General features: G+C 38.1%; 1 protein-coding gene across 2 annotated transcripts in view; it reads left to right on the top strand.

Annotated features, from left to right (window-relative positions):
- The window catches only part of LOC102230862 (protocadherin-16-like), an 88,440-nt gene that overhangs the window by 55,836 nt on the left and 5,768 nt on the right, over window positions 1-26,836 (top strand). For both annotated transcript variants that reach the window (XM_023342050.1, XM_023342051.1), the window contains 20 exons: window positions 9,968-10,150; window positions 11,421-11,652; window positions 12,279-12,515; window positions 13,458-14,510; window positions 14,712-14,899; window positions 15,387-15,483; window positions 15,584-15,741; window positions 18,160-18,600; window positions 18,918-19,213; window positions 19,366-19,481; window positions 21,029-21,268; window positions 22,823-22,948; window positions 23,054-23,263; window positions 24,124-24,380; window positions 24,470-24,676; window positions 24,763-25,159; window positions 25,254-25,367; window positions 25,481-25,692; window positions 25,825-25,976; window positions 26,693-26,823. In XM_023342050.1, coding sequence (XP_023197818.1) covers window positions 9,968-10,150; window positions 11,421-11,652; window positions 12,279-12,515; window positions 13,458-14,510; window positions 14,712-14,899; window positions 15,387-15,483; window positions 15,584-15,741; window positions 18,160-18,600; window positions 18,918-19,213; window positions 19,366-19,481; window positions 21,029-21,268; window positions 22,823-22,948; window positions 23,054-23,263; window positions 24,124-24,380; window positions 24,470-24,676; window positions 24,763-25,159; window positions 25,254-25,367; window positions 25,481-25,692; window positions 25,825-25,976; window positions 26,693-26,823 — 5,047 coding nt within the window. The remainder of the gene's footprint in view (window positions 1-9,967; window positions 10,151-11,420; window positions 11,653-12,278; window positions 12,516-13,457; window positions 14,511-14,711; window positions 14,900-15,386; window positions 15,484-15,583; window positions 15,742-18,159; window positions 18,601-18,917; window positions 19,214-19,365; window positions 19,482-21,028; window positions 21,269-22,822; window positions 22,949-23,053; window positions 23,264-24,123; window positions 24,381-24,469; window positions 24,677-24,762; window positions 25,160-25,253; window positions 25,368-25,480; window positions 25,693-25,824; window positions 25,977-26,692; window positions 26,824-26,836) is intronic.

Below are 26,836 nucleotides of genomic sequence, written 5' to 3' on the forward strand. Positions count from 1 at the left end.
AGTGATGGACAGCAATGTACTCCTCTCTGTTCACTTCTGAAGTGGCCTCAAACAATGAAACCCACCTGCCAGCTGCTCCCCCAAGTTCTCTATTGATAGTTTATCACTGATCAACTCTCTGCTCCCTGCTCTTAAAATGCTTATTTTGTTGTCATTTATGTTTTAGTGTGTGTTTATCACCTATAAATGTTTTAATGCAATGGCTAGATTATTGTCCAGGGAATAAATATATCTGCAAGTCCCCAAAACCTTTCATGTCATTTGTTGCAGAGAATAATCCAAATGCAGAAAGCAGGTGGACAAAGAAATATGAGAATTGTTAGTTATTTGAAGTCCAAAACTTACATAATGAAGAATTGTGACAATAAAGGAGAGCAGAACTGAAAGGCCAAAGCAAAAGCATGGAGCTCAACATGTAGGTTGCCATTTAGCTTACTGACAAAAGATGCACATTCAGCAGAGAATTGCTGATGACAGGATCTGCTCAAGACCAGTTTAAATCTCCAAGGGAGCTATGTTCCCCAGAGAAGCTGTCATCAAGGTAGATAATTCAAATTTGCATTGATCTCATCCTCTCTGAGGTTTTGGCTGTGAGACATGGATCAGTCAATACCAGCAATCAGAACTCCCTTCTGTTTCTTTGTATTAAAACATGAACACTTTCTAAATATCGTAAAACAGTTGCCAATTTGCATACTTTGCATACTTTTTTAGTCACTACTATATTCTATTTATGTAGAATTTTAACGTAATCCAGCGTTGACGTTACATATTTTGATGTTGGTTGTGTAAATAGTTTACAGATGTATTGCTATTTGTACTCGACAAAAGATGTATGAGGTAAGTAATTTATTTGAGACTATTTGTTGCCCTACATGAGATTTGTTGCTTTTCTGTTTTCAGCATGTTAGTGTTTTTTAACCAACAACCAATCCATTTCTTATAGAAATATTACTCCTGTGGTCTGAAAGCTTCAAAACTTTTTTTTAATTGCATTTCTCTGGTGTTTGATTTATAGAAGCAACAAAGCAGATTCCTCTCTCTTTTTATCTCTTTGTCAAACACAAACCACTGAAATGCCCCAAAAATGTCTTTCTCCATTGCACATGCGTGCTTAAACACAGATGTATCTACTTAAACACGTCTGTAATCTTTCTGCTTTTCCTGATGAGTTAGAGGAATTAAAATGACACAGGGCGGTTTCCCTGAGGCAACAATGCACCTCTCACTTTTCATCATATGTGCCCTCATTCCTCCAAAAAGCCACCAGCTTAGACAGACTCAGACAGCAGACCTCAGTCTGAGGTCCAACTCCAGTCAGTCTGTGTGCTCTCATTCTTCCTAATTACTATTTTCTTCTCATTCTGAAGGAAATTTAAAACTGCAACACAATGAGTGATAATTGTTGCTTACTCTATAGTAGAGTAGTGACTTTTCTGCATAAAGGAAATATGATGGCTGAGAGAAAGCTTTACTGTCATGAATTTCAATTTCCTCTCTTATTTTAGCATTTGATTAACTTTTTGAGCTAGTCTGATATTTTTAAAAGAGAGTTAAATTTAATCAACCCCTCAGCTGAATCAACTGGCTGTTGATCAAGGATCATTTGCAAAATTGTATTGTTCTTTTCCCTAATTGGGTTATTAGAGAGTCTCAACAATTGTGGACCATATTACGTCTGCTGTGAGCACACACAGGACCATTTAACAACTATAGCATAGTCTCTCTAGGTGGTAAATGTGTACATTTCCCCCTTTGTGTTAGCACCTAATTTGAAATTCCCTATTAGCATCTGTGTTAGTAGATTGCCACAATAAAATTTCCTGGTATTTTCACACATGCCCAGATCTGTTTCAGGCAGCTGTCGCACCAGCCAGAGTTCCCCTTACTGACCCTTCGACCACAGACAGAAAGGCGGGGTTTAGATGGCTATTAATATTTCGCAGTACTTCAGGAAAAAACTCACTGACCTGACCTCTAATCAGGACCAAGTCGATTCAGTATAAGTTGTTATTAAATAGGTGGAGTGCTTGAATCTCCTACAACTCTGCAGAGATGTGCAAAAGAATATCACTAGACTTTACCTCAACATTCTACAACATCCTGATTTAATCTTCCTCCAACTTCACATTTATCGTTTCAAAAGACTTGCTCATTCTGAGGGAGACAGATTTTTGGTGAGTTCTGGTGTTACTGGTAACAGGCTTCAACTGGGACGGTTGTCCTGCTTGCATTTTTGTGGGATTTTAGGCTCCACCAATTATAATTTAAATCTGCTTGTGTGTCTGAATGGTTAAACATAGAGCAGCAGAGTAAAAAAAAACATAACTTCAGAATGATTGGTAGTCAGTCGAGCACAAAGCTGCCAATCAAAGTGACGATTGATGGTTTTGATGACCCATCACCCCCAAGTGATGGGTTTTTGCTACATATTGTCAAGGCTTTTAAAAGTTCTCAAGAATTGCAGAGACATTCTGCTATATTATGCCTAAAATGTTATGTAATTTTCATGAGATACCACAGAGTGACTGGAATTTTCTCTAGCTGGCTAAAAATGGCAATACGTCTCTCTCACTCACATCGAAGACACATATGAATATTTGGGAATCGAACCACTTGCAAAAAAACAAGCCCTGTGAGGAAACTAAGAGAGTATGACCATTCAGTCTTATTATGGTGGAGCTACAGTATCTTAAGACTATGTTTAATTGGTGGTGCACGTAACTATTTCTGTAAAACCGAGCCAAGTGGGGCTTGCCAAACCAGACAAGTTGCAGTTTGGCAAGCGTGAAAGCACGCCTCTGTTTACGAGCTGAAGCAGGAATACTTAACTATAACCAAATTCAACATAAATTACTGGATTTTTGAAATAAATTATTCTATCAGAAGCACCAAAACTACTGAACAGATAATGCTGACAGGTGCACCTTGAAGCATTGGATGCTGGTGTGAAACATGAGTGTGAAATAAATGTGATATAGTGAATTTTAATAGGGCCGAAAGATATTAGAATATCCACATTTTTCACATCATACTGCCAAAATTTCCCATCTCTCGTACGCAATATCCTGTATTGTTCCTTTCTACGAACTGAATGTATTGCTACACTTCTTTTTTCAGTTTTTTTTTTTAGCATAAGATGATGCCCAAAGTTAACTTTTAATCACAACCCGTGTCCTCATGTTACTCTGCTATAAAAACAGCTATTTACCTTTCATCTACATATATTTCTGTCTTTGCGTGCAATAAACTACAAGCATTAGGGAGTTTTTGGCAACCATCATCCCTTATTATGTTCATTGATAATTTTAACCATTCTTTCTTCCAAATATAGAAATCAATCTCTCTCGCGCCGCCTGTTTCACCTCCCTCCCTCCCTCTCTCTCTTTGCAAGGCTTGATGGGCCTAATCATTTCCAGCCGTGAACTCCACATGAAAGACAACAAGCACTTGCTGTAATAGGGTGCTGAAAGAACGAGAGCGAGAGAGGACAGAAAATGGGCAAGAATCTTTAGACAGAAAAGGGGAGTTCAGGGGAGGAATGGAGATTGAGCGGCTTGGGAGATGAGGCCTTGGTCCTCCTAGTTCCCGTCTCAAGGTCTTGTGTTATCATTATCCCTGGCCTTTTGTTCCTCTGCCAAACTATTCTCCCTATTGCTCGTTCCATCTTCCACCTTCTCCTCCATTCCCTCCTTCCATGTCACATATCTTAACTGTACCCGGAGAGCCTGAACTCATTGGCAAGAGAGAAACAGAAATTAATTTGGAGATGTTGGAATGCTATTAGGAATGCTGCTCAGTGGAGAGCAAAGGAATGTGTGAGAGGAACATGAGTGGGAAAAAAAGGTAAATGAGTGCTTTAACTTCATCCAATTCAAAATGACTTGTTTTGCTTATCAACCCACCCACACCCTTGATTCCTTTTGTTGTGATTAAGTGGTGTCTATGTGTACAGCATGCATAGATTCCATTTTCAAACTGCTATATGATCACAGCTATTTAAAAATTTTAAACCAAGATAAATAAATAAAGATGTTACAGCATAATTTCTGATCATTTTCGAAGTCATTAGAGTTTCAAATGTATCAAGTTGAGATCCAATCATGTCTTGAGAGACTACTACTCCAATTTGCGACCACTCTTCTGATGCTGCATACTTTCAGTTGTCGAAACACTTAGCAATACCAGAGAGAAAGTTACATCACATGTTTTTTTTGGTGTGTTTATCACACCAGATAAACACACCATATATATATATAAATATATAATATAAAGAAATTTGATGTTAGTTGACAAAATATATTTGTACTGAATTGCAAACATTCTTTGCCAACCAATACCTCTATTTTAACTCATGCATTGCTGTTTTCCTCGTTCCATTTCATAAATCATGTTGACACTTGCCTTGGCTGATGCATGTCAGTTTTTTGTGCCTTGCACCTGATTAATAATCATAAAAATTCAGCCAAAATAGTTTTTTTGGTTTTTTTTGCATATGTATTATGATGATTTGTATTGCACTCTATTTTTGCTCTCTTTTTTCTGATATTTACAGTGGCCATATAACCACATTCCTGTATAATAAAACATGAGTAGGTTAAAGGAAATCACTGATCAACACCGGTGGTCAAAGCAAATTTAAAGCTAGTAATCTCTTAAAGATTATATGAAACATCCAATCACAGATGGTGTTTTTCTGTATTTGTTTACCTATTTATTTGAATTTTCCTTTTATGGAATTTCCCAATGATTTTTTTTCTTTCATTTAAAAACTACATACTAGAGCACCTAAACTAAAATAATTTTTAATGTGTTATTTGGCAATAATTATCAATGCTTATTTGCAGCTAAGAAGTGATTTCATTATGGCAGATATGGATAATGTGATTGACAACAAAAACTGAAAATATTTTGATAATCATTACTATTCAAATTCCAGTTTACATCCTAGCACAAGTCAAAAGACAGAGGTCCATTTCATTACAATGCTTCTCTATATTATCCAGGTCGAAAAAAAATCATGTCCAAAAAACCCACTTTCTGCTTTTGTTTTCACACAAAGTCATGAAAGCCTTGAGTCGCCGGACAGCTGCAGCTGTATCCAAGATGCTGTGGATGGACTTACTTTGACAAAAACAGTGTTTCACAGACAAACGGCAGAGTACAGCAAGACTTATCTGCACCGGCTCCAACATCTGGTGAAGATAAGAATGGAGAAGTTGAAAAGAGCAGCAATAGAAAATTACCTCAGGAATAAATATGTTGAATGGGTAAAATGTAATAACTAGAAACGTAACAAAGAAGAAAAAATTATTCGTTGAAATAATGGCAGAATTATGCTATGTCTCTTGTGAGATTTGACAAATTATGCAGTATTTAAAAATATATGATTTGACTATTTTTTTATGGAAAACTGTTGGCAGGACAAAATGGTGAAACAAGCTGATTTTGAATTTCTGACTAGCCCTTCACCAAGCTAAAAGTCTGACGATTTTAGTCAATAGTTGGTTTTTTCAGCTCAATTAGTTGTTAAACTTCAAAAACAACCATTTAAAGGGCAATCAGAAGACCGCAGTGAAAGTACGGTGGTGGAGATTCCAAATGACCACGAAGGGCCTTCAATATCTTTGTGATTGCAGCAACATCAAGTATACTGCATACTTAGTGCATAATGGTCCAAGGTCAACAAACTGGATGTTGACTGTTTTGGACCATTGACTTTTTGGAGACATTTTCTCTTATTTAAGCTGACGTGTAGATAGATGACATTAATAGTTTTGATACTTCTCTCTAAAGCCAGATCTAAAAACTTGCTTAAACATGGCTCATTTTAATGGCAGTTTCTCCAAGTAACAGAGAAAAGCATGAGATAACCGTATGCCATGCTAAAAACCCAATGAGATTTACATGTTGAAAGGAATTAACTTAAGTCTGAGCTTTCTTTGCTCTGTGCTTATATGCTTACCTTTCTAGGATGACAAAGAGTTCAGTGAGGAATGATTTTGCACTCTGACGTCTGGAAGACTTGTCATGTGATCAGGGTGCAGGCTCCTCTGAGTCTAACACACCAGATTTATGAAGACTTGCTAAGCCTGAGCTCTTTCTAGATTACCTTCTTTTGCCTTTTGAAATTTACATATGAGCTGAAAATACGGAGACAGAGTTAAGTGTAAGCAGTTTTTGGTACCAAATTCAATGTTCCTGTTGGCTTGTGCAGTTTAGACTGAGCCTCGCTATGCTGGTGCAATGCTGATAACAGAAATAATTTCTACATGCTCCTGTTCCTTCAGTAATGTGGTTTTCATCTGGTACTAATTTATAAATGTTGTACTTTGTCAATATGGTCATGGATTCTATGCTTAAAAGTTCTGCTTAGACTGCCAAAGTCTTCAATCAGCCTAACCACTGCCCTGTGTGCAGTATACTAAGAAACTGCACTGAAATCATTACCTCTTTTGTCATAACTCTGATGGTTAGAAGGCTAAATTTCTTGTCCAACTTTTTGTTTCTTTTGCAGTTTTTTCTTCCAGTATGAAGAATCTGTAACATTAAAGTTTAATGTGTGGAGAATTAGTGTCCTACTTTTACTCCAGCAGTGTTGCAAGTCCTTTCCCACGGATGACTCAGTCTACAGAATTACTTCCAAGTGTGCTTACATCAACTACGCTAAAGCTTTTTAATTTTTTTTTATAAACAAGGTGGGGTATTTGCTATGTTTAGTTGGAATCTCCTTTAAAGTCAGAGGCGACAATGAAGTCACTTCATGATGGGGTGGACTGTTGTGGGTGTTAAAATTCTTTTAATTAGATTAAGTGAAAATGATCCTGATCATATGTGGGTGGTGTGTGGGTAATCTAAAGTCACGCAATACTCCATCACCACAGGTGGCTAATCCATCACAGACAGCTAGGAGGAAACGAGGAACACTTAGACAAAAGTGTTCGTCGCAGAAGATAGTGTTAGTCTCAACACTGTACTTTAAAGGAAGTTCCATTAATGATCTCTAAGCCCCAAACATCCGGTTCAGATCAATGAAGAAAGTGGATTAAGGCTCCTCAGAAAAGCCAAATTGTCTAGCTTTGTCTAGAGCCACATTCCCTAAGAGATTGTCCTAATAGCCCCATTTTAACTTGTATGTGAACAACTCTCTCTGGGTCTCTGTCTGTCTGCAGCCAATAGGTGTGCATAATGGTGAAGACATGTCGGTGGAACAAAAGGAAGTATCCCATCGGATATGTGTTTGTTTTCTCTGTTGGGTTCAGAGCCAGGGTGGGTTCAAATCCAAAACTCAGTCCTTCGATAAAATAAACTATAAAAAAAATTCTCTTACGTCTATATTTCTAGGTTTAAAAACAATGCTTATGTTTGTAAATCGAAAATTAAATCAACACCCGGTTCTTTTACGTCTATTTTGCTAGTATCAGGTTGGAGCCCCATTTACCTTCAGAACTGCTGTAACTGTTTGTAGCCTAGAGACAATGATGGATGTTCAAATAATTTTCTCCTCATTCTAGTGCTTCATTAACACATCAGAGTCATCTTCTCCTAAAGATTCCTGTAGGGATTGAGTTGTTACCATGTGGTTGGCTGATTTTTCAAATGTTATAATATACAGCTGAACTAGTGTATCTCAGAAAGTGGCCAGTGAAAGTATGTGTCTGAAAGGGGGGTAAATTAGGGGTTTAGTAAAGCAACATCAACATTATTCATTGGAGGCTTTAATTCAGTCAGATGTTGTTGAAAGTAAAAATACATGATGAAAAGGGATAATTTTAAACTGGTAAATCAAATAAATTTTCTAGACTACAGCTTAAATGTTCATCGAAGGGATGTGTATGAAACAGACTTCAGGAAATGTAAAAAAAAAAGAGAGAAAAAAACTAGATAAAATTGAAACTGCAGATTTAACAGACATAATTTCCAGCTGTTGACAGCTATGACAGTGACAGTGAAGGATTGATGTTATCGGAGCTTGCGGATCTTGGCTGTGCTTCAAGGTTTCAACATCTGAGCACCATAAACACCACAAAACTACATTAAAAAGCCAGACCCTTGCCTAAACACGACATTTCCCCTTTTGTGTGTTCCAAAGAAATCATTGTTGTTATGGAATTTCTGAGTGTTTTTCCTAGATTTGTCAGAACTTCTGTGTATACACGAGGGGGAGCTTTTAAGTTTGCCAAGTAGAAAGAATGATTTGAAGAGAACAATAACAAATGGTTCAAATCAGGTCTAAGAAGGCTCATTTTTAATAGAAATGTACAACAAATGGAAATTAAAATAATTTAAATGGCATGTTAAATAGAAAATTAATAGAAAACTGTTTCAGTCCAGGAAGTCATTCAGCGGTAAAAATAAAAAAGGGTCCAATAATTTGTGAAAGAATATGTGGGCAATATTTTCATGAGTTTCTCTCCAAATTCAGAAAGACCATTTTTTGCTTGCTGAGTTGTTTAACATTGGTCAGTTTTTATTTATTTATTACATTTTGCATGCCAATAATGTAGTGACGTTTAATATAAACTCCAATCTGACACAGCTTTAGCATACAAGAAGCTAAAGATCAGTTACTGTTGGAAGCATTTGTAATAACAGATGTAAAAATGAGGAGTTAGAAGAATGTGGAGTGAACTCACATCATCAAGATTAAAAATAATAATACCATTGCATAATTTCCTAATATCCTGCAGCTGTACTCTGCTGTGGGATCCCTGGGAACTCAGAGGAAATGTTGGGAAATCAGACATAGACTGTAGCTGTCGTCACAACACTGGGCCACATAAACTGCCCTTAATCTCTCTGGGTATTCACCTAAGTACCAGTTGCATGGAGAACTTGATCTGAAGACATCTATCTTCAGAGCTAGTTTCTCTATCTATAACACTCAACAAGTGAGAGAAGTAGCATTCCCTGGACATGTGACCAGTACCTCACATGGCCAATGCAGAGATGCAGACAACAAGCAACTATGGCCGTGTAGAGTGGTTATTATAATTATTAACAACATTGTGTTGGATTATCCAGAGTAAACTCCTACAACCATGTAGATAAGATGCAAACGCTCCATGCAGACCGGATTTGAAACATCGACCCTCATCCTGTGAGGAAATGGTGCTAACTACCAGGTCTTCCTGTTAAAGACGTGATTAATGAATATTGATAGTTTTTAATCAACATATCTTGTGGAGATAATGTCTTTATCGGGGAAAAGACTTGTTTATTTTATCGAGCCAAAGTCAGACAACTGACTGCAAGAAAATCAGCAGCATGACGCCTAAAGAAAGTTAGACCTTCAAATTTCTAAAAGCTTGCTTCAACAATAGGCATTTACTTACCACAATTTTTAGTTTTAATTTAATTTTAATTTGACAATGGCATTACTTATGTAAGTATTTTGTCACTTTTAGGAAATAATTAAACTGTGTCCTCAGCCTTAGTCCTATTTTTTGTATTCTTTTTGTGTGTCATTTAAAAAAGTTTTTTTCATTGCAGTTTATGCCACTTGCTTAAGTGGCATAAACTGATTTTCATGTCTGGACTCAGACACCCAATTAAATAAATTCTTGCTTTGAAATGCCACATTTCAAAACAGACCAAAGAGGAAATGTATTTTTATTTTAATTTAATTTTTTATCTTTTTTACATTTCCGACAAATCTGGGATCTATAATGGAGTGTAATAAAGTGGATTACTTGCACAGATGCTCTTTTTATGGTGTTCTGGAAATCATAGTAAGTAGTGCTGTGATATGTGATATTTGACCAGGAGCACTTGTACATGCCTATGAGGTGACTGAATTATGGTATGCTATTGTGATACACGAAGGTTCTCTGTTTGTGTATTAAAACTGTGACACAGGAAAAATTTCTTTCAACCAAACCTTTCTGGTTTTACAAGCATGATATTGTACAGCATGAACAATTTGACGCCTGTGTGCTTTTCGTAAGTGGTGTGTCTTTTCTATCAGGTGTCGGCTACAGATGGGGACCGAGGTTCTTTTGGGACCATTGCCTACACCCTGGGTTCAAATTCTGGAGGCACACTTCCCTTTACCATTAACAAGGAGACGGGCCAGCTATGTACCAGCACAGCTCTAGACAGAGATGAGGGATTGGACAAGTTTGATCTAATTGTGACAGCAACAGATGGAGTAAGAGCCCATTTCCTCTATTACTATTGTATCTCTAGTGTTTAAAATTACTGTAATACTTAAATTTAAACCTGTAAACAGTGCTAGTTTACAAATTTTGCCAAGCTAAAACACTACTTATTGATTTTGTTGCATGAATAAACATGAATGCTTTGTTGAATTATTTTAAAGGCACAAATCAACCAATCTATCAAAAAGCTATTAGTCTAATGGGAATAATTTGTCCCTTCTCCATTAAGCAGTCATAATCAGATATTTAGTAACTAATATTTAGAGCTAAAGTAAAATTTTCAAATAACTTGATTTGTTGCAGGAGAAGATATACATCAGCTGATATCAGATTTCTTGTGACAAAAGAGAATCTGTCGGCATAAAAAACAATAACTTTTGATCAATTTTGAAGTTGTAGACAAATCAAAGATGTGTTCCACTGCGCTAAAATAAATTTGATCAAAGTGACGCTCATGTCAGAACCCCCTGTTCCTTGCACTGACTTGAAGAATCAAAGGGAGCAACAGGATGGCAAAGCAATCAGTGAAAAACAGGAAATGCAGGAAGGGACGGGGATAAAGAAAAAAGAAACAAGCATTTCAATATTAATTGCTATCAGATAACTTTGAACAGAATCTACTGAAAAAAAAATTTAATCTTAGTTGTACCCTTCTGGTTAAATAAGTGTCAAATAAATTGGAATCAAAAGAAGCCTTAAGTGGATCACATTTACATTACATAAATTTAAAGTATCGTTTAATCAGTTGATACATGTGAAACTGGATCTAATCTGCGGTTTTTGTGTAATAAAAAATAAGTCATTCCTGTTGTTTTCTGCATATCAGAAAATCACTGCATATCCTCTATTCTCAGCTCTATCCACACAGTGTCTATTGCCTTTGTCTCAGCTATCTCTTTTTTATAATGACCTCGTAAACTAACCCTGCAGTTACAGTGTAAACCCGTTACCTTGCTGACAAACACAGCATTTGAGTGGCTTCATATTTAAGGGATTGTCAACAAAAAGCTCATCTCTGGTTTTCTTTAAAACTGCTCAGATTTATTGTTGGAGCTTTTAATAAAAGACTTGATTGTCATCAAGGCAGACAAAACAAAGCAAATAGTATGCTGTCTGTGATGATGTACTACACAGCTACTTTACTAAAACTGCTGTGATATTACACTTTGTACTTCATGAGAAAAACATGAACATATATGTTCTTTTCCTACATATATGAATGCAGAAACTGTTGATTGAACTATTGTTTTATTCATACAGGGTGGTCTGAGCTCTGTGTCTCGCGTGAGGGTCACTGTGGTGGACATCAATGACAACCGGCCCACCTTCTATCCAGTTGTGTACACGGTCAGTCTCAGTACCCACAGTGCTCCGGGAACCTCTGTGGTGAAGGTGACAGCCAATGACCCTGATGCTGGACAAAACGGCAAGGTGACCTACCGCACAGTTCCTGGAGGAGGCTCCACTTTCTTCACTCTCAACAAAGACACAGGTGATTTTACTTTGAGGCAGCGAGGAGGCAACAATAACTAAACATTTAAACTAACTCCCTCCCTGCATTTAAACTTCAAGACAGAGGAAGACAATATAAAGAACTCATATTTACATTAACTGGACCAATTTTGATTCAAATGCACTTCAATAATTATATTTAATTGTCAGTGTTACTGTGATTCTGTAAATTGTTTGGCATAACGAATCACATCTGTATGATTTTCTTACTGAAGACAAGAATAAACAACTAACCAAATGAAAAATATTTTAGCTTAAAAATGCAGACCATTTTTGAATTTTGGGTTGCAAACTGTATCAAACTGAACCAGGTATTTCATTTTCTCTTCATTATTTATTAGATTTTTTTTTACTCCTAATTCTAGAAAACATAAAACGATGTACTGAACATAACAAGAACCAGTCTGTTCATATAGTTGACTCCAGCAGAGTTGATTGTCATCAAGGCACACAAAACAAAGTAATTAATTAATTAATTAACTATTAATAACTTAACGAGAATTGTAAAGTAATATATTTAGTTTGTACAATCTTGATCTTGGCTGTGAAGCTGTCTGTAATTAAGATGAAAAAATTTATACTTTTTTTTATTTTCTGTACTTGCAGGTGTAATTTCTTTGTCCCGTTCACTCCATGGTAAATCCAACACGGTTATTTCCATGGTGATATCGGCCGAGGATGGCGGCGGTCTAACAGCACCAGTTAATGCCAGAGTCAATGTGAGCGTGGTGGGAGGTTCTGTGGCATCTCCCATTTTTGAACAGGCACAGTATTTCTTCACGGTTTCTGAGGACGTTCTGAGAGGCACGGCGGTGGGAGTGGTCCGTGCTGCAACAAAAGCAGGTGGGAATATTTGTGGCATTAGTTAAGCATTTTCTTTGTTATGTTATTGTCTGTCTTACTCGTGGTAATTGATTTCCAGATTGATGTGTAATGAGTGAAATACACAGTTCTTTAAAGGATCTTTAAAATCATATATATAAAAATTATGGTCAATGTTCAGAGGTCTAATAACAAAAAACTTTTAAAAGTGTGAACTTTTAAAATCCCAACTCTACATTTTGACTTTTGAATCAAATACAGTGTCATAACCTAATTTGTATGATTTAATTATTTTTCATAATTTGTGTGATTTTTATTTTATTTTATCCACTGACTTTACAGATTTGTTAAATGTGTGTCTATGTCCTGACAGTATATTATGAGATAGATAATCTTTGAAAAAATCCTCCCTGTTCTGTTATTGGGATCTTCAGAATATAGCACTCCTGGTCAGAAACAATCAATCAGAGCCAGGAGGAGGGTTTTAGCGCTGTCAATCATGCACTGCTCACACCCTCCCACTTGCTTTCAGCAGTGCTACAGCTCCTACTACTGCAGGGCCTGCAGTGAATGTGCAGGCTAGTTAGCACAGCCACCGATGATGGCAGATAAACGTTTTTTCTGCAGCGTGCGCACGAGTGATTGACAGTGCTAAGACCCTACTTTTGGTTCTGATTGGTTGTTTCTGACTTAGCAGTGTATTTCTGCAGATAGCAGTAAGATCACAGGGAGGAGGCAGAGTAGACAGATCATCTGTCTACTGTCAGGACATAGTGAATGTTTGAACAAAATGTAAAAAACAATTTTATTATAAAATTTACCTACTGAGGCTTTAATGTGTTTTTTGTATTAGTATCTCTCTTCATTTATAATTCATGTTATGCAGCACTTTGGGGCAAGATGCTTGTTAAAAGGGTTATATAGAGACTTGACATTGACCTTTAACATTGCTTTTCCTTTCAGGGGTTTCTAAAGGCATCTTATACTCCATCTCTTCTGGAGACCCTGATGGCTACTTTACAGTGGACAGCACCTCTGGGACCATTAGGACAGCTCTTCCTCTTGACCATGAAACCTGCTCCAGTCTTGATCTAGAGATCCAGGCACGCTCCGGTTCTCCTCCTGCCTACGCAAACAGTCATGTTCGAATAACTATTTCAGATGTCAACGACAACGCCCCCACCTTTCTCCCCTCCTCATCGGAGTCCCTCCTTTTGCCTGAAATAACCAAAATGGGAACAGTTATCTACCGTATTCAGGCCACAGACAAAGACTCCGGTCACAACGGTCAGCTCAGCTTTGACCTCATCTCTGCCGGGGCTGCAGGCAGCAGTGGCCAGAGGACATTTGGTGTTGACCGGGGCAGCGGGGAGGTACGCTTGATTGGAAGTCTTTCGTACGAAAGTGTCCCACGCTATGATCTTCAGGTGATAGCGAAGGATGGTGGAGCACCTCAGCTCAGTTCCACCTTCACTCTTGTGGTCCACATCCAAGCACAGGATGCACAAGGCCCCACCTTCGACACTCTCACCTACAGGGTGGAGCTACGGGAGAACACGCTTCTCAACACACGTTTCCTGCAGGTTCGAGCACTCAACAAAGAGGCTTCAGGGAATTCTGGAAGCTCTCCGTCTTCATCCTCAGTTTCCTACCGCCTGAGGCCTGATGGTGATGCGGCTGGATTTGGCATCATGCCAGACACTGGATGGCTGTTTGTGCGAAGCTCTCTGGACCGAGAGGTTAAAGACATGTTCCTATTGACCGTCCTAGCTACCTCAGGCCCAGGTGGAGCAGGGAGGACCGGCAGCGCCACTGTCAGGGTGACCGTAACTGACGAAAATGACAATTCCCCGAGGCTGAGCCAGGAGAGAGTGTTCTTGGCAGTCCGAGAGAATTTATTGGCAGGAACCGGGTTTGGGAGAGTGTCTGCGACAGACAGAGATGCAGGACTAAATGCTCGACTCACGTACAGACTGCTCCACTCAGATAGACACTTTCAGATCAACTCCCAAACAGGTGACTAGCAACAGCATGCAGTAGCTATGCTATCACTTCATTTTAACGGTTTTAATTGGATCAAAATAAAATCAGTATTACAGCAAACTCAAAGCAACTGCATATTAAAAGCTGCATAATTTCCCTTCAGAACTTAATGATCAGTAAAATCTTAATGAAACCATTAAATTGCTTTCTGTGTAATTTGCCATTTTGCTTCAGGGGAAATCAGCACCCGCCTCGCCCTTGACAGAGAGCAGCAGTCGAGTTATCAGCTTGTGGTGGTCGTGCAGGATGGGGGTACCCCTCCTCGAAGTGCCACAGGCACTGCTCACATAACCGTGCTGGATGAAAATGACAATGCCCCCAATTTCACTCATGTAAGACCTGAACGGGAGCTGCTATTTCAGGTGAGAATCAAGGGAGATATGTCAATATATAAGGCATACATCTGCATTATTTCTCTTTTTGTCATTGACAAATTCTAAATGCTGTGTCAGTAAGAATTATTTGTGTGGCTAGTTATTTTTTGTCATCTATACCTTAGCATTGCTTACAGGGTACACACTAATTTTTACCTGATCTACAGTGCCAGAAAAAAGGTTTATATTTTTTTTCTGTTTTGGGCATTTCAGTTGCACTTAAGTGCTTCACAAATTAAAGCTTTTTTGTATTAGACAAAAATAGTAAATATAAAAAGTGATTTCAGTGGGGAAAAAAGCTAGACAAATCAACCTACAGTTTTCTATGGCTTTGGTACATTTTTCTTCTAAGGTAATCACTTAAACTTGAAGAAACTACTGTATGCACAAGTTAAGTGCAAAAACAAATATAAGGAAGTGTCTGTGAACTAGTTCTGTTTAAAGTCTGAGATTTATTTATTTATTTTTATTGCAGGTAACAGAGGGGCTTCTATCAGGGACTGTGGTGGGAACTCTGTCAGCTAAGGACCCAGACGAAGGGGAGAATGGTACCCTGCATTACTCTTTGTCAGGTAATTCCAACGTGGTCAAACGCTGATCCAGTGACCACTGCTGTAACTGAGCAGTGATGACATTTATTTATTACTGTTTTATCTGTTTCACATTCCTAAGGACCCAGAGCAGAGCGTTTCTCCTTGAACCCCACCAGTGGTGAGCTGAGAACTGATTCACCTCTGCGATGGGCGGACAGAGCCGAGTACGGATTTACCGTGACCGCAGTTGACCACGGCACTCCAGGCCTCAGCTCAACCTGCCAAATCCGTATACAGGTATACAGTATATACAGTATATACATTTTCGTTTTCTGTCCAAATTAGTCGAAATCTAGCTGGAGCCTTTTGTGCAAAGCCCAACGGGTAACAGTTTACCTCACTCCTTTTGCTTTCCTTGCTATAGAGTTTTATGAGAACGAGTGAAGCTGAACCCATGCCTATGTAAATAAAAGCATGTATCAAATCTAGTGTGCGTTTCCTGATTCGGAGGTCATGGAGGTAACAAAAGTCCAGGGTGAGAGGGTGATGTTGCGCTCTGGGAGTGTGCTGGCCTGGACTAATTTTCGGAATTCTCAGCAGTGAAGGTCAATCCTGCATATCAACATACAATATTAGGAATTCGGCTGCAGGAGAAAAATGTCTTCAAGGAAAGGATGGCGGCGGCTTGCTTTCACTGTAGAGCTTTTAGCTCTTTGTTTTTCTGCCTGATGTGATTTCATAAAGGAAAAGGATGCTAATTGCAGCAGGAGTGCTTGCCTCAGATTTCACTCGTGCACTGCTTGTGTGACAGTGTGATTAGACAGAGGGGAAACAGGCACCTTGGAATCAAACGTTCCCAGATGAGATTTGATGAGAGCCAGCTGCAGTGAATCATACAAACAAAAAGGGAATGTGCACCACTGTACAGTAGCAGGGAGCAACACATGCATGCACATGGACATCGTGAAACACTTGTTTTGGATGTCCTGTATATTGATTTTGAAATAACAATTTAAAAAGTAGTGGATAAAATCAAACATGTTAAAATTGTTGCACACTACACTATTAGACACTATTAGTGTCGCACAAATATTGGATGTCTTGAATCGAGAAAGCACTGTAAATAAGTAAATAATGGTGGGGACTTTTTGTCCTGATATGAGTCATTTAGGAACAGACATATGCTGAGACAACTTCCCTGTACATTTCTTTGTTAAAATCAATATTATGGATGTGCTTGAAAATTCAGTAGCTTTAAAGTACCTGTGAAATAACAGATCAGTATCACTTTGTGTAAATTCATTTTGTGATTGTGTTCCAAATAACATCATTATTGGTGTTCTGGATGCTCCAGCAGCTGTTTTTCTTGAAAGCAACAGATATTTTGTCCCAGCAGAATTTCTAAACATTCATCTCATTCAACACACACAGTTGAAGCTTTTATTGACTCATGTCTAACTCCAGTTGACATGTTTCCATGTGAACCAGTATAGCCTTAGCGTATTTACTCTTTGTTTTAATATGGCTTGTTTTTTTAATTTGGTTCATAACATATTTTTGTGTGTTTCAAGTTAATACTGTATACAGACAAAGCAAGCAGCATAGATATACTGTATATTATAAATAGTGGTTATCTCTCTTCATAAACTTAGCATTTTGATCTGAACATTCAAAACTTTAATGATTGAAATTTGAGCTGCTTGTTGTGTAACAATCCTCTGCACCATTTCTGGGGACAGCAGGCCACATGACACAATCAGTCAGGAAGTCACAAATATCTCATTATTATCTCTTATATGAACATCAGTATAAAGTGTTGAAATACAAATCACACTGATATCACAACATTCACCAGTAAAATCCAGTTTTCTTAATGTTGTGTAGCCCTACTGCTCAACTAGATTTTTTTAAAAAATGTTTTTGCCAACCTTAATAGCTTCCATGCAAGATGGTGATTTTAACCCACACCCATTAAATACCCATCTAGACTGAACAAAGTTAATAATGGGCCCACACACACATTGCCCTGCGACACGTCGGAGCTGTTGGAAAAACAAAAATGAGTCACTTTACTAGAAAAGTGTATATGATTGAAAAACAGCCCAGTAACGTGGACAATCAAGAATCTTATCAGTGTGTCCTAGCCTCTGTGGTGCACAGTTGTTCTTTTTTGCACAGACTGGGTTATGTGGAAGTTGGTTATTGCTTTGCTTTATTTGAATTGAACTATTTACAAGTTTCCCATCAAACCTTTTATCCTAGTGTATTATTTTACAGACCTTTTACTCCCCAGATGAAATCAAATTGCTGCAGGAGGATATTTATTCTGAAATACTGCACATTTTCCCTCCATGTGCAGTGAGAATGCCCATGAGGGTTTTTGAAATTATAACAAAAACAAAAAAAGCAGGCACATCTCAAGTTCAAGTTTAGGGATGTATGTCCCTTACAGCTGCACTGTCTCCTGAAATTTAAAAAAATTCCAGTCTTGTTACATAGAACAGACTTTGCCTTGATGATTTCCCCCATGCTTCATTTAAATGATACATTAAAATGTTCTTAAGTTTGTTTCAGTGTGTTTTGGCTCAACCTCTCTGTTGATTGTAGGGAATAGTTCCATGCGATTGCTATCTGAGTCACCACTATTAGGCAACTCAATTGACAGCAAATACTAGAAAAACTTGAGTTGTTTCACTTTATTTGTTTTCATTTCAGGTTCTCAGCAACTCCAGGTCATCCCCAACACCCAATGTCCTTTCTATGACCCTGAACACTGTTGAAGGCACTGCTCCTGGCTCCATTATCGGCTCCCTACAGCCACCTGACCATCAGGATTCTACTGTGCAGGAAGGCCAGGTGACCTACCTGGTGGTGGGAGGAACCGACCGGGACGGAACCTTTATGGTGGACCGCCTGGAGGGCGATGTTTACCTGGTGCGCGAGCTGGACTATGAGAAGGGGTCAAGATACACTCTGCACATTGAGGTGTCTGATTTCTCTCAGGCGTTTCCAAGCAGCCATCTAGTCAAGCTCGACATCAACGTTCAGGATAGTAATGACCATGCTCCTGAGTTTTCAGAAGACCCAGTGACAATTGTGATCCAAGAAAACATAGATCCAGGGGCTTCTGTATACACATTCCAGGCTGTGGATGGGGTAAGACAATTGTTGAATTGTTCACCAGTTACTGTAGATTTTGGCAGCACCAAATAATGTGCTCACTTTGTATGTTGATTCCAATGAGTGAATTTTATAGTCATCTGTAACAGCAGTTATCATCAGTAGTTCCTCTGACTTTTTGAATGTTTTTTTTTAACTATATCTGCCATCTTATCAACCTGCAGTGTAGCTATCTCATTTTAGTACTGAAATGTTTTAAAAAGAAAATGGTTGTTCACTTTCTATGAAAGTCCTACTATTGAATTAGGTATAAAAGGCTACTTCATGCAATCTTAACATTTTGTGTTGTATAGGATGGCAGTGGGCCCAACAGTGAGCTACGTTATTCCATTGAACATCACTGGCCTGACACATCTGACCTCCTGATCCTTGATCCTGTTACTGGCGTCCTTACATTGGGGAAGATGTTAGACCGTGAGACTACCCTGTCCCTCTATCTTGTGGTGCGAGCCACGGACCAGGCAGTGAATCCATCTCAGCGGCACTGGGGCTCGGTCACAGCACGGCTGTTTGTGACGGATGAAAACGACAATGCTCCAACATTTAGCTCTCCATCTGCAGTGAGTGTCATGGAGGATCAACCTGTCGGGTGAGTTTATCTTCAGTGGCTTCAAGCACTTTTAACACTTTTTGTTCAAGTTAAGATTGTAAAAGATAAGATTAATTTCTAAATGAATCTAGATTAAAGTTACTCCTATGTTTTTGTTGTGATTTTAATTTTGCTTTCATCTTCACCAACAGGTTTGTGATTTTGTATGTGGTGGCACGCGATAAAGATGAAGGTGAAAATGGCAGATTATCTTACAGAATCCAAGCAGGCAATAGTGCAGGTCGTTTCGCTCTCAATCCTAACACAGGTAAACTTATTTTAAGTATGAAACTTCAAACAAAAACAAGACAATGTCCCACAGACAAAAATTGTATGCAGAGATTGTATTTAATCAAGGGAATTTATAGGTTTTCAATGAACAGAAGAAGAAAAGTTCAGATTCATTTTCTTCACCAGCAAATAGCAGGACTTCTTTCCTCTCTGGTTTGTGAGCGATAGTTTTCTCATGGATATGGATGAAACTTGGATAATAAAAAATACTCACTTAAAGTGCTCCATCTGAACTTCCTAAGTAACTCTCATAACTTAATGTACTAGGGGAACACTCAGTCCTTTGAAGAAATGTTTTGCATTGTTAGCAGTTTTCTAATGTTTCTTAATAGATTTGTTCATGAAACATAATCTTTATTTTGCCAATTGGAATGCTGAATTGGAATTATATGTTCAGTCTTTGACACTTCATATGTGAGGCTGGGCATTGGTGGCACACTCAGCTCTGACTGGGGTTAAGAACCATTAAACAGACACTTAATGCAACTTCCAGAAGGAAGAAAGTCTTAACGTCATTACTTTTGAGTATCTGTTGGGTTGATTTCACTTCTGGGTTGTGTGGCGTTAAGTCTGGAGTTATTTTGAGATGTAATGGCAGATTAGCATGCATTGTGACGAGGCTTGCCAAACTTAATGGCTTATGTAGAAGGTAACATTACACTGTTTATTGCTTATAAATGGCCAAGATTGCTCTACAATCTGTTAAGTTTTCTTGTTGATTTTATGAAGTGCTCAGAAAGGTTTCTTCTGAGTTGGTTGCTCACATAACTCTACTTAATAACTCTAATTAATATTTGTAGAGAATAATTTATGTTACATGAAAGTCAGAGTATTAAGGCAATACTTAACAGCTGTAAACAAAAATGTTGATCTGAATTATTTGGTGGTCTTTCCTACAAATTGCTATTAAATAAGTAAAAAGGAAAGGGTGCGAAAAAACAAGGGTCATGATGACCCTTGTTTTTTCATACATGGTACATGGTTTTCCTGCTCCTGCCTTTAAATGAAACAGACAAAAATCCTCCAGGGACATTAGAGTCTCAGCTCTCACAAAGACATCGGCACACAGTGTATCCTTGATTTGCTGTGGCATTTATAAATTACACATCTCTCAGGCACTAAAGCTAAACTTTGCACAATTCTCTGTAAAGTACAAACACACAAATGCAAACATGTATTTCATATTTCCTCTCACTTTGGCTGACCCTTCTTTTAGTTGGTGGGATTGCAGTAGGGCTGAGGGATGGAGACAGAAAAGCGAGGAAAGTAACTGAGCCCAGTCTCTGAGCACTCAGGTTGTAATTCACAGATCTATGTGAATTAAAGTGATTCACATAAGTTACACACATTCACACACCAGCTGGTGCCTTGCAGATTTAAAGATGAGATTTGAAAGCAACTTAAAAGTGTGTAAATTAAATAGTAATTTCAGTGGAAAATCTGTTAAGGTTATAAAACTTTAAGGTAAAGTAATACTTCTTAAAGAGTTCCAATAAACTATTTTATACATTCTTTCTGTTGCAGGCTCCCTCTCTATCCTTAAAGCCCTGGACCGGGAAGAGCAGGAGGTCTTCAATCTAACTGTCGTAGCAGAGGATCATGGGGTACCGCAGCTCTCCACCTCCCAGGTGTTGTGTGTGCAGGTTATTGATGTGAACGACGAAGCGCCGGTGTTTCATCAGGCTGAGTTCGAGGCCCAAATAATGGAAAATCGAGGACCAGGAACCACTGTATATACTATAACGGCCACAGATCGAGATCAAGGTTTGCTGAAAGAGAGTCTATAATAAAAATAAAGCTGGTTGACTTATTAATATGTTCTGACTTTTTAATGGGCTAGACATAGCCCATTAAAACTATATTAAAACTATCTTTGCTACTATCCTGTAGCAAAGATAGTTTGCATATTCATAAATACTGAGAGAAAAGTGTTGAGTTATTCAAATGTTGCAGTTGCAGAAGCTTATAGGGCTTGAAAAAAGTATTTGCATCCCATCTTTTGTGATGCCACATGAAATGTTTTTGTATTCAGCCCACCACTGAGTTAGTTAGAGACAACGTGAACTGCTGAAATTTAACGGCTGAACTTCTTTTATGCTATATTTCTACCTTGCATATCTAGAAACTCTTTTATATATATATATATATATATATATATATATATATATATATATATATATATATATATATATATATATATATATATATATATATATATATATATATATATATATATATATATATATATGTATATATATATAATTCTACCTAAGAGAATAGATCAAGCTCAGTCAGATTGGATGGAGAGTGTCAGTGAGCAGCATTTCTCAAGTCTTGCCAAGAATTCTCAACTAGATTTATGTGTGGACTTTGACTGAACCATTCTAAAACAGAATATGGTTTGCTCTAAACCCGATATGTCAAGCTCAATTTCCACATGGCATATCCAGCTTGTAACAGAATTGTGTCCTTCCCACAAGATAATTTTATATCTTTATTCTTAACCCACCAGTGGAATACATAATGCCACACCAATCAAACTATGGATTCTTTAATACACCACGACAGCAAGCTTGCGGTTCAAGTAGATGCAAGTAGGGCACCTCCACAAATCTTGATGGAGCTTGCAGAAAGCAGAAATGGAATGTCAGCTCACTCAAGGCAAAGTATGACTCCTTGGGTTCTGCACAGTTTCTGCTCTTCATTCCAGAGACATTGTTGCAGCTCCGACTAGTACATGCGTGTGTAAGGAACTGTTCTCAGATGATGGTGTTTTGGTGACATTTTTTGAGCTGCAGCACAATAAAAACACCAAACATCTGGCTCCAAACATTGATGAACTTGTGGCAAAAACAATGCCAAATATCTGGCAAAAAATGGCTATTACTGTTGCGTGTGTTCCATTTTTTTCTGCTAACAGGCATGTTTTCACCTCTCTGTTATATACTGTGCTATTGCTTTTATGTATTTTTTTCTAAACTTTTGGTCCTTTCTGTGAAAGAGTTTAAAACGCCTGGTCTTCATTTCATTGGAGCTCAGACTGATTAATGTTATTGTCCAGCTGAAAGGAAGTCTTTTACAGCCTCTAGCAGGTTTTATTCTAGGATTTCGATGTATTTAGCTCCATCCAACCCAACAACTCTAATCAGCTTCCCAGATCAGAATGAAGCTGTGCCAATCATATTTTCGAATTACAGATTCAAAGCCATACTTCTCACCTGTCAGCTGTAGCCTGTATTCCTTGATTTTCATACTGTTTGTTCATTAATGTTTCATGTTTCCATAAATATTTAATTTGTTTTGTTGTTTTCATAACAGGTTCTAATGGTCATATAACATATGGAGGTGTTACAGAAGATGGTTTTGTCATAAATCCTTTGACAGGAGTCATCACCACCACAAAGGAACTTGACACAGAGGTTCAGGATCATTACACACTTACTGGTAATCAAAACATGTTATTTTACACAACTGAACATGCTCTATTAGGTAGAAAAGCTCCCTGGTTTGTGTATCAGCGTAAACTGTCAGCTGATAATTTCTCATCAGTGTATGCCAGAGATGGAGGACTGCCTGCAAATTTTGCCAAAGCTGTTGTCCGTGTGGAGGTCCAGGATGTGAACGACAACATTCCTATATTTGCAAAGTCGTTGTATGAACTCGAGGTGCCAGAAAACCAGGATCCCGTAGAGCTTTGCTTTATCAAGGCCACAGATCCAGACTCTGGTCCTGGTGGAGAACTCGAATACAGAATTGCAGGTGAGAGATAGCATTTTGTTTTTAATCTTAGACAGTGATTTATATTATTCATTTTTGTTATCGGGTTAATTTCTGTATGTTTCTTCATATCATGCATAATGGTGTTTCAGAATGTGTCCAAACAATGCTTTTTATTTTGAGATTTTTCCATGCTTGAAAGGACCAGGCATTTTTTAAAAATTTGATATATCTATATAATCAGCCCCATTTGGACTGCTGTCATGAAACTGACTCACCTTCTTCCAGTAATAACGCAACTTAAATGTCTGTTGATGCATGTTCAACATAATACAAAAGAACATTCTGGAAGTACTTTTTGTCATTTAATGGTCAGTGTTGATTTTACAGTATTAAATAATATTTGAAAAACAATTACATCTGCCCAGTATGGATTATACAGAAACCTATGTCACAGATTATGTTAACAATATAATCAGTAACAACATAATTCAGTTATTTTATACCACTATCATTTTCAAAATAAATGAATAAATAAAATTGTAGCTGGAGCTCGAACAATTGTTTATATACTAATATGCCCAGTGGTGTTTAATGTAATTTAAATTTTAATTCTTGTGTACATGGTACTTCCAAATTAACTATCCCTAATAATTTTTTCATTAGTTTGAAAGCAAAATTAACAATCCCTGTGCACCTATATCATCAGAGATATGGTGATATCTTTTGTTTGAGATGCACATAATTCCATTTCATCTGGCTTTTGTAATTACTGTGCTCCCTACACGTTCAAGAGACTTTTATTGTGACCACAAACTTGCTTGGATTACTTAATTATTAAAAGATCAAGGTTCCATGAAACACAAGACTTTGCTGATGTTTTTTCTCTATCATCATTGTAGCGGGAGACTTTGATGGAGCCTTCCAACTCCACCCTAGCACGGGAGCTCTGTCCACCTCACGCGGACTTGACAGGGAGACAATTGCGGAATATAACTTGGAGGTGGTGGCCAAGGACCGAGGGAGTCCTCCTCTCAGTGCTACTGCCACAGTTAGAGTGAAAGTGTTAGATGTCAATGACAACAGCCCAGTTTTTAAAAGAAACAGCTATAACACGGAGGTCTCTGAGGATGCTGCAGAGGGTTTTCAAGTTCTGCAAGTAAGACAGATGTTTAAAAAATAATCAGAGCTTCAAATGAGCACTCAGTTTATTAACATATTGCTGAATAATTTATCCTTCTTTTCCAGGTGTCAGCAACAGATGCTGATGATGATCTTAATGGGAAGATCCTGTATTTTCTTAGCCAGGAGGCACATGGAGCATTCACAGTCGATGAAGAGAGTGGTCGTATCACCACGTCAGCACCTTTGGATCGGGAAAAATTGGCGTCATACAGCTTTCAGGTGTTTGCTGTGGACCTTTCTCCTGCTATGCCCAGAAACTCTTCTGCTCAGGTAAAAACATTGGTGCTGATGGTGACCAGTTGCTACACTCACACAATGATTTTATCTTTTTAACTTATGGGACATTTACCCAACAGGTGATGGTCACCATTCTTGATGTCAATGACAATGCTCCCTTCTTCATACAAGACCCGTTGATCATCGAAGTTTCCAACAGGCGTTCCCAGCGTGTTTTAGCCACTATGAAGGCTGAGGATAAGGACTTTGGTGCCAACGGTTCTGTCTTTTATCGCTTTGCCACATCTGTGAAGGGCTTCAGCATCAATTCACTGACTGGGGAGATCCAGGCCACTGAACCGCTAAGAGACCTTACTCAGGCTCAAAGGACCTTGATAGTGGAGGCCATGGACCAAGGGAGCCCAGCACAGTCTGCACAAGGAGTGGTGGTAATTTTTGTAAAGGAAGTGGAGTACAATGGCATTCGATTCTCAAGGAATGCTCGAGATGTCAGCATACAGGAAAATGCTGCAAAAGGTTGGGGAGCATTGTTTGGAATCAGGGACTTGAATTGTTTGTCAGTTTCTCTAATCTCACAGTAAGTAATATTGTTTCTGATTCACAATTCTAGGCACAGCAGTGGCTCAGACTCAGGCTCAGTATCCTGATGGCACACGTATGGGGATCAGCTATAGTCTTTTTAGTGGGAACAAAAAGCAGGCTTTCAGTATCAGCTCCTCATCAGGTGAGATTATCCAGTTTGCTTGAAAACTATTAGTGTATAAAGCTGTCCCAGTTTGAGAATCTTCCCCATCAGTCTTGTTAACAGATATTTTCTTTTCACCATCTGTCCTGTAGGTGAAATTTGGGTGCATAGCTCCCAGGGACTAGATTTTGAGGACAGTCCCCGACTCCGTCTTGTTGTGAAAGCTGAAACTGTGTCCTCCACATCATTCATGGCTATTAATTTGGTGCTTCAGGATGTTAATGACAACCTTCCTCGCTTCCAGTTGCAGAATTATGTTGCCTACATGAAAGAGGCACAAGGATATGAAATGCCAATTATACAGGTGTCTAAAAGTCATTAATGTTGACTTTACATTACTAACTCTTACTATCAGTATTAAACCCATTCACAGTTCTAGAGGTAAAATGAACATGTTTTGGGGTTTTTTAAATTCCCTCCTCAATTCTTTTCCCAGGTGGTGGCCGAGGATGTGGATCAAGGGCAAAATGGTCAGGTGACCTACTCCATCCAGTCATCAAGCATGAGCGGCCTGTTTAAGATCGACCCGATGACAGGAAGCATCACGACAGCTGCCATCATGGACCGGGAGATCTTTACAAAAACTAAGTGAGGATAAATCATTAGTCCTGATAAACATGCACAAAAACAATTAACATACATCCTTGCAGAATACATATTAGTGCTGCACAATATATTGAATATTAATTCAAAAAACATTATAAGTGTTTGTAATATCACAAAAGACTCCTTGTAAGTACATTGAGTCTTTAGTTGCTCCTCTTCTTGTTTTTCACCCTCCAAGTTGTTAGACTTCGGTAGGCTTAGGTGTGTTGCTAGTTTGTTGTCGCTATTTCCGGACTAGTAAAGTTGAACAGATATATAAAATCCTTAAACTGCATGTTTTGTTGTGTTACTCGTTTTAAGAAATGACTGAAAGAAATTTGTTTCAATATGAATCTATATGTAGCCCTTCATGAAACAGAAGGTTATGGAGTACTTGCTAAAAGTTTTGAGACACTCCTTTAAAACCAAAAAGATGCTTTCATTATATTTTCATTTGAATTTTTAGTGGTTGGGCTAATTGTAAGAAATGATTTGTTGTTGTGAAATGGAAGAAATTTCTTCAGGGAAATATATTTTAGCAATGTTTAATGTGAGGTTATGCTACTGCAATAAAATATGAATTTTATTTTAAGAGCTGTTACACAGCCTAACCTTAATGACTTGATTGGGTGCTTTATATGTACATATTCATGTTCTCTTCCTATTATATATTTTGATATCCATAATATCTTTGTAAAAAAAAAAATTCCAACTCACAGGCTAGTAGTTACTGCAACAGACAGAGGAAGTCCAAGATTGGCTGGTTCAGCTACACTGACAGTGATAATTGTTGATCAGAATGACAACAGTCCTACTATCCCCTTACCGCAGGAGGTTCACATCCCAGAAAGTGAGTATTTTTA

This window comes from Xiphophorus maculatus, chromosome 11 (assembly GCF_002775205.1).
Source record: "Xiphophorus maculatus strain JP 163 A chromosome 11, X_maculatus-5.0-male, whole genome shotgun sequence".
NCBI classification, from domain to species: domain Eukaryota; kingdom Metazoa; phylum Chordata; class Actinopteri; order Cyprinodontiformes; family Poeciliidae; genus Xiphophorus; species Xiphophorus maculatus.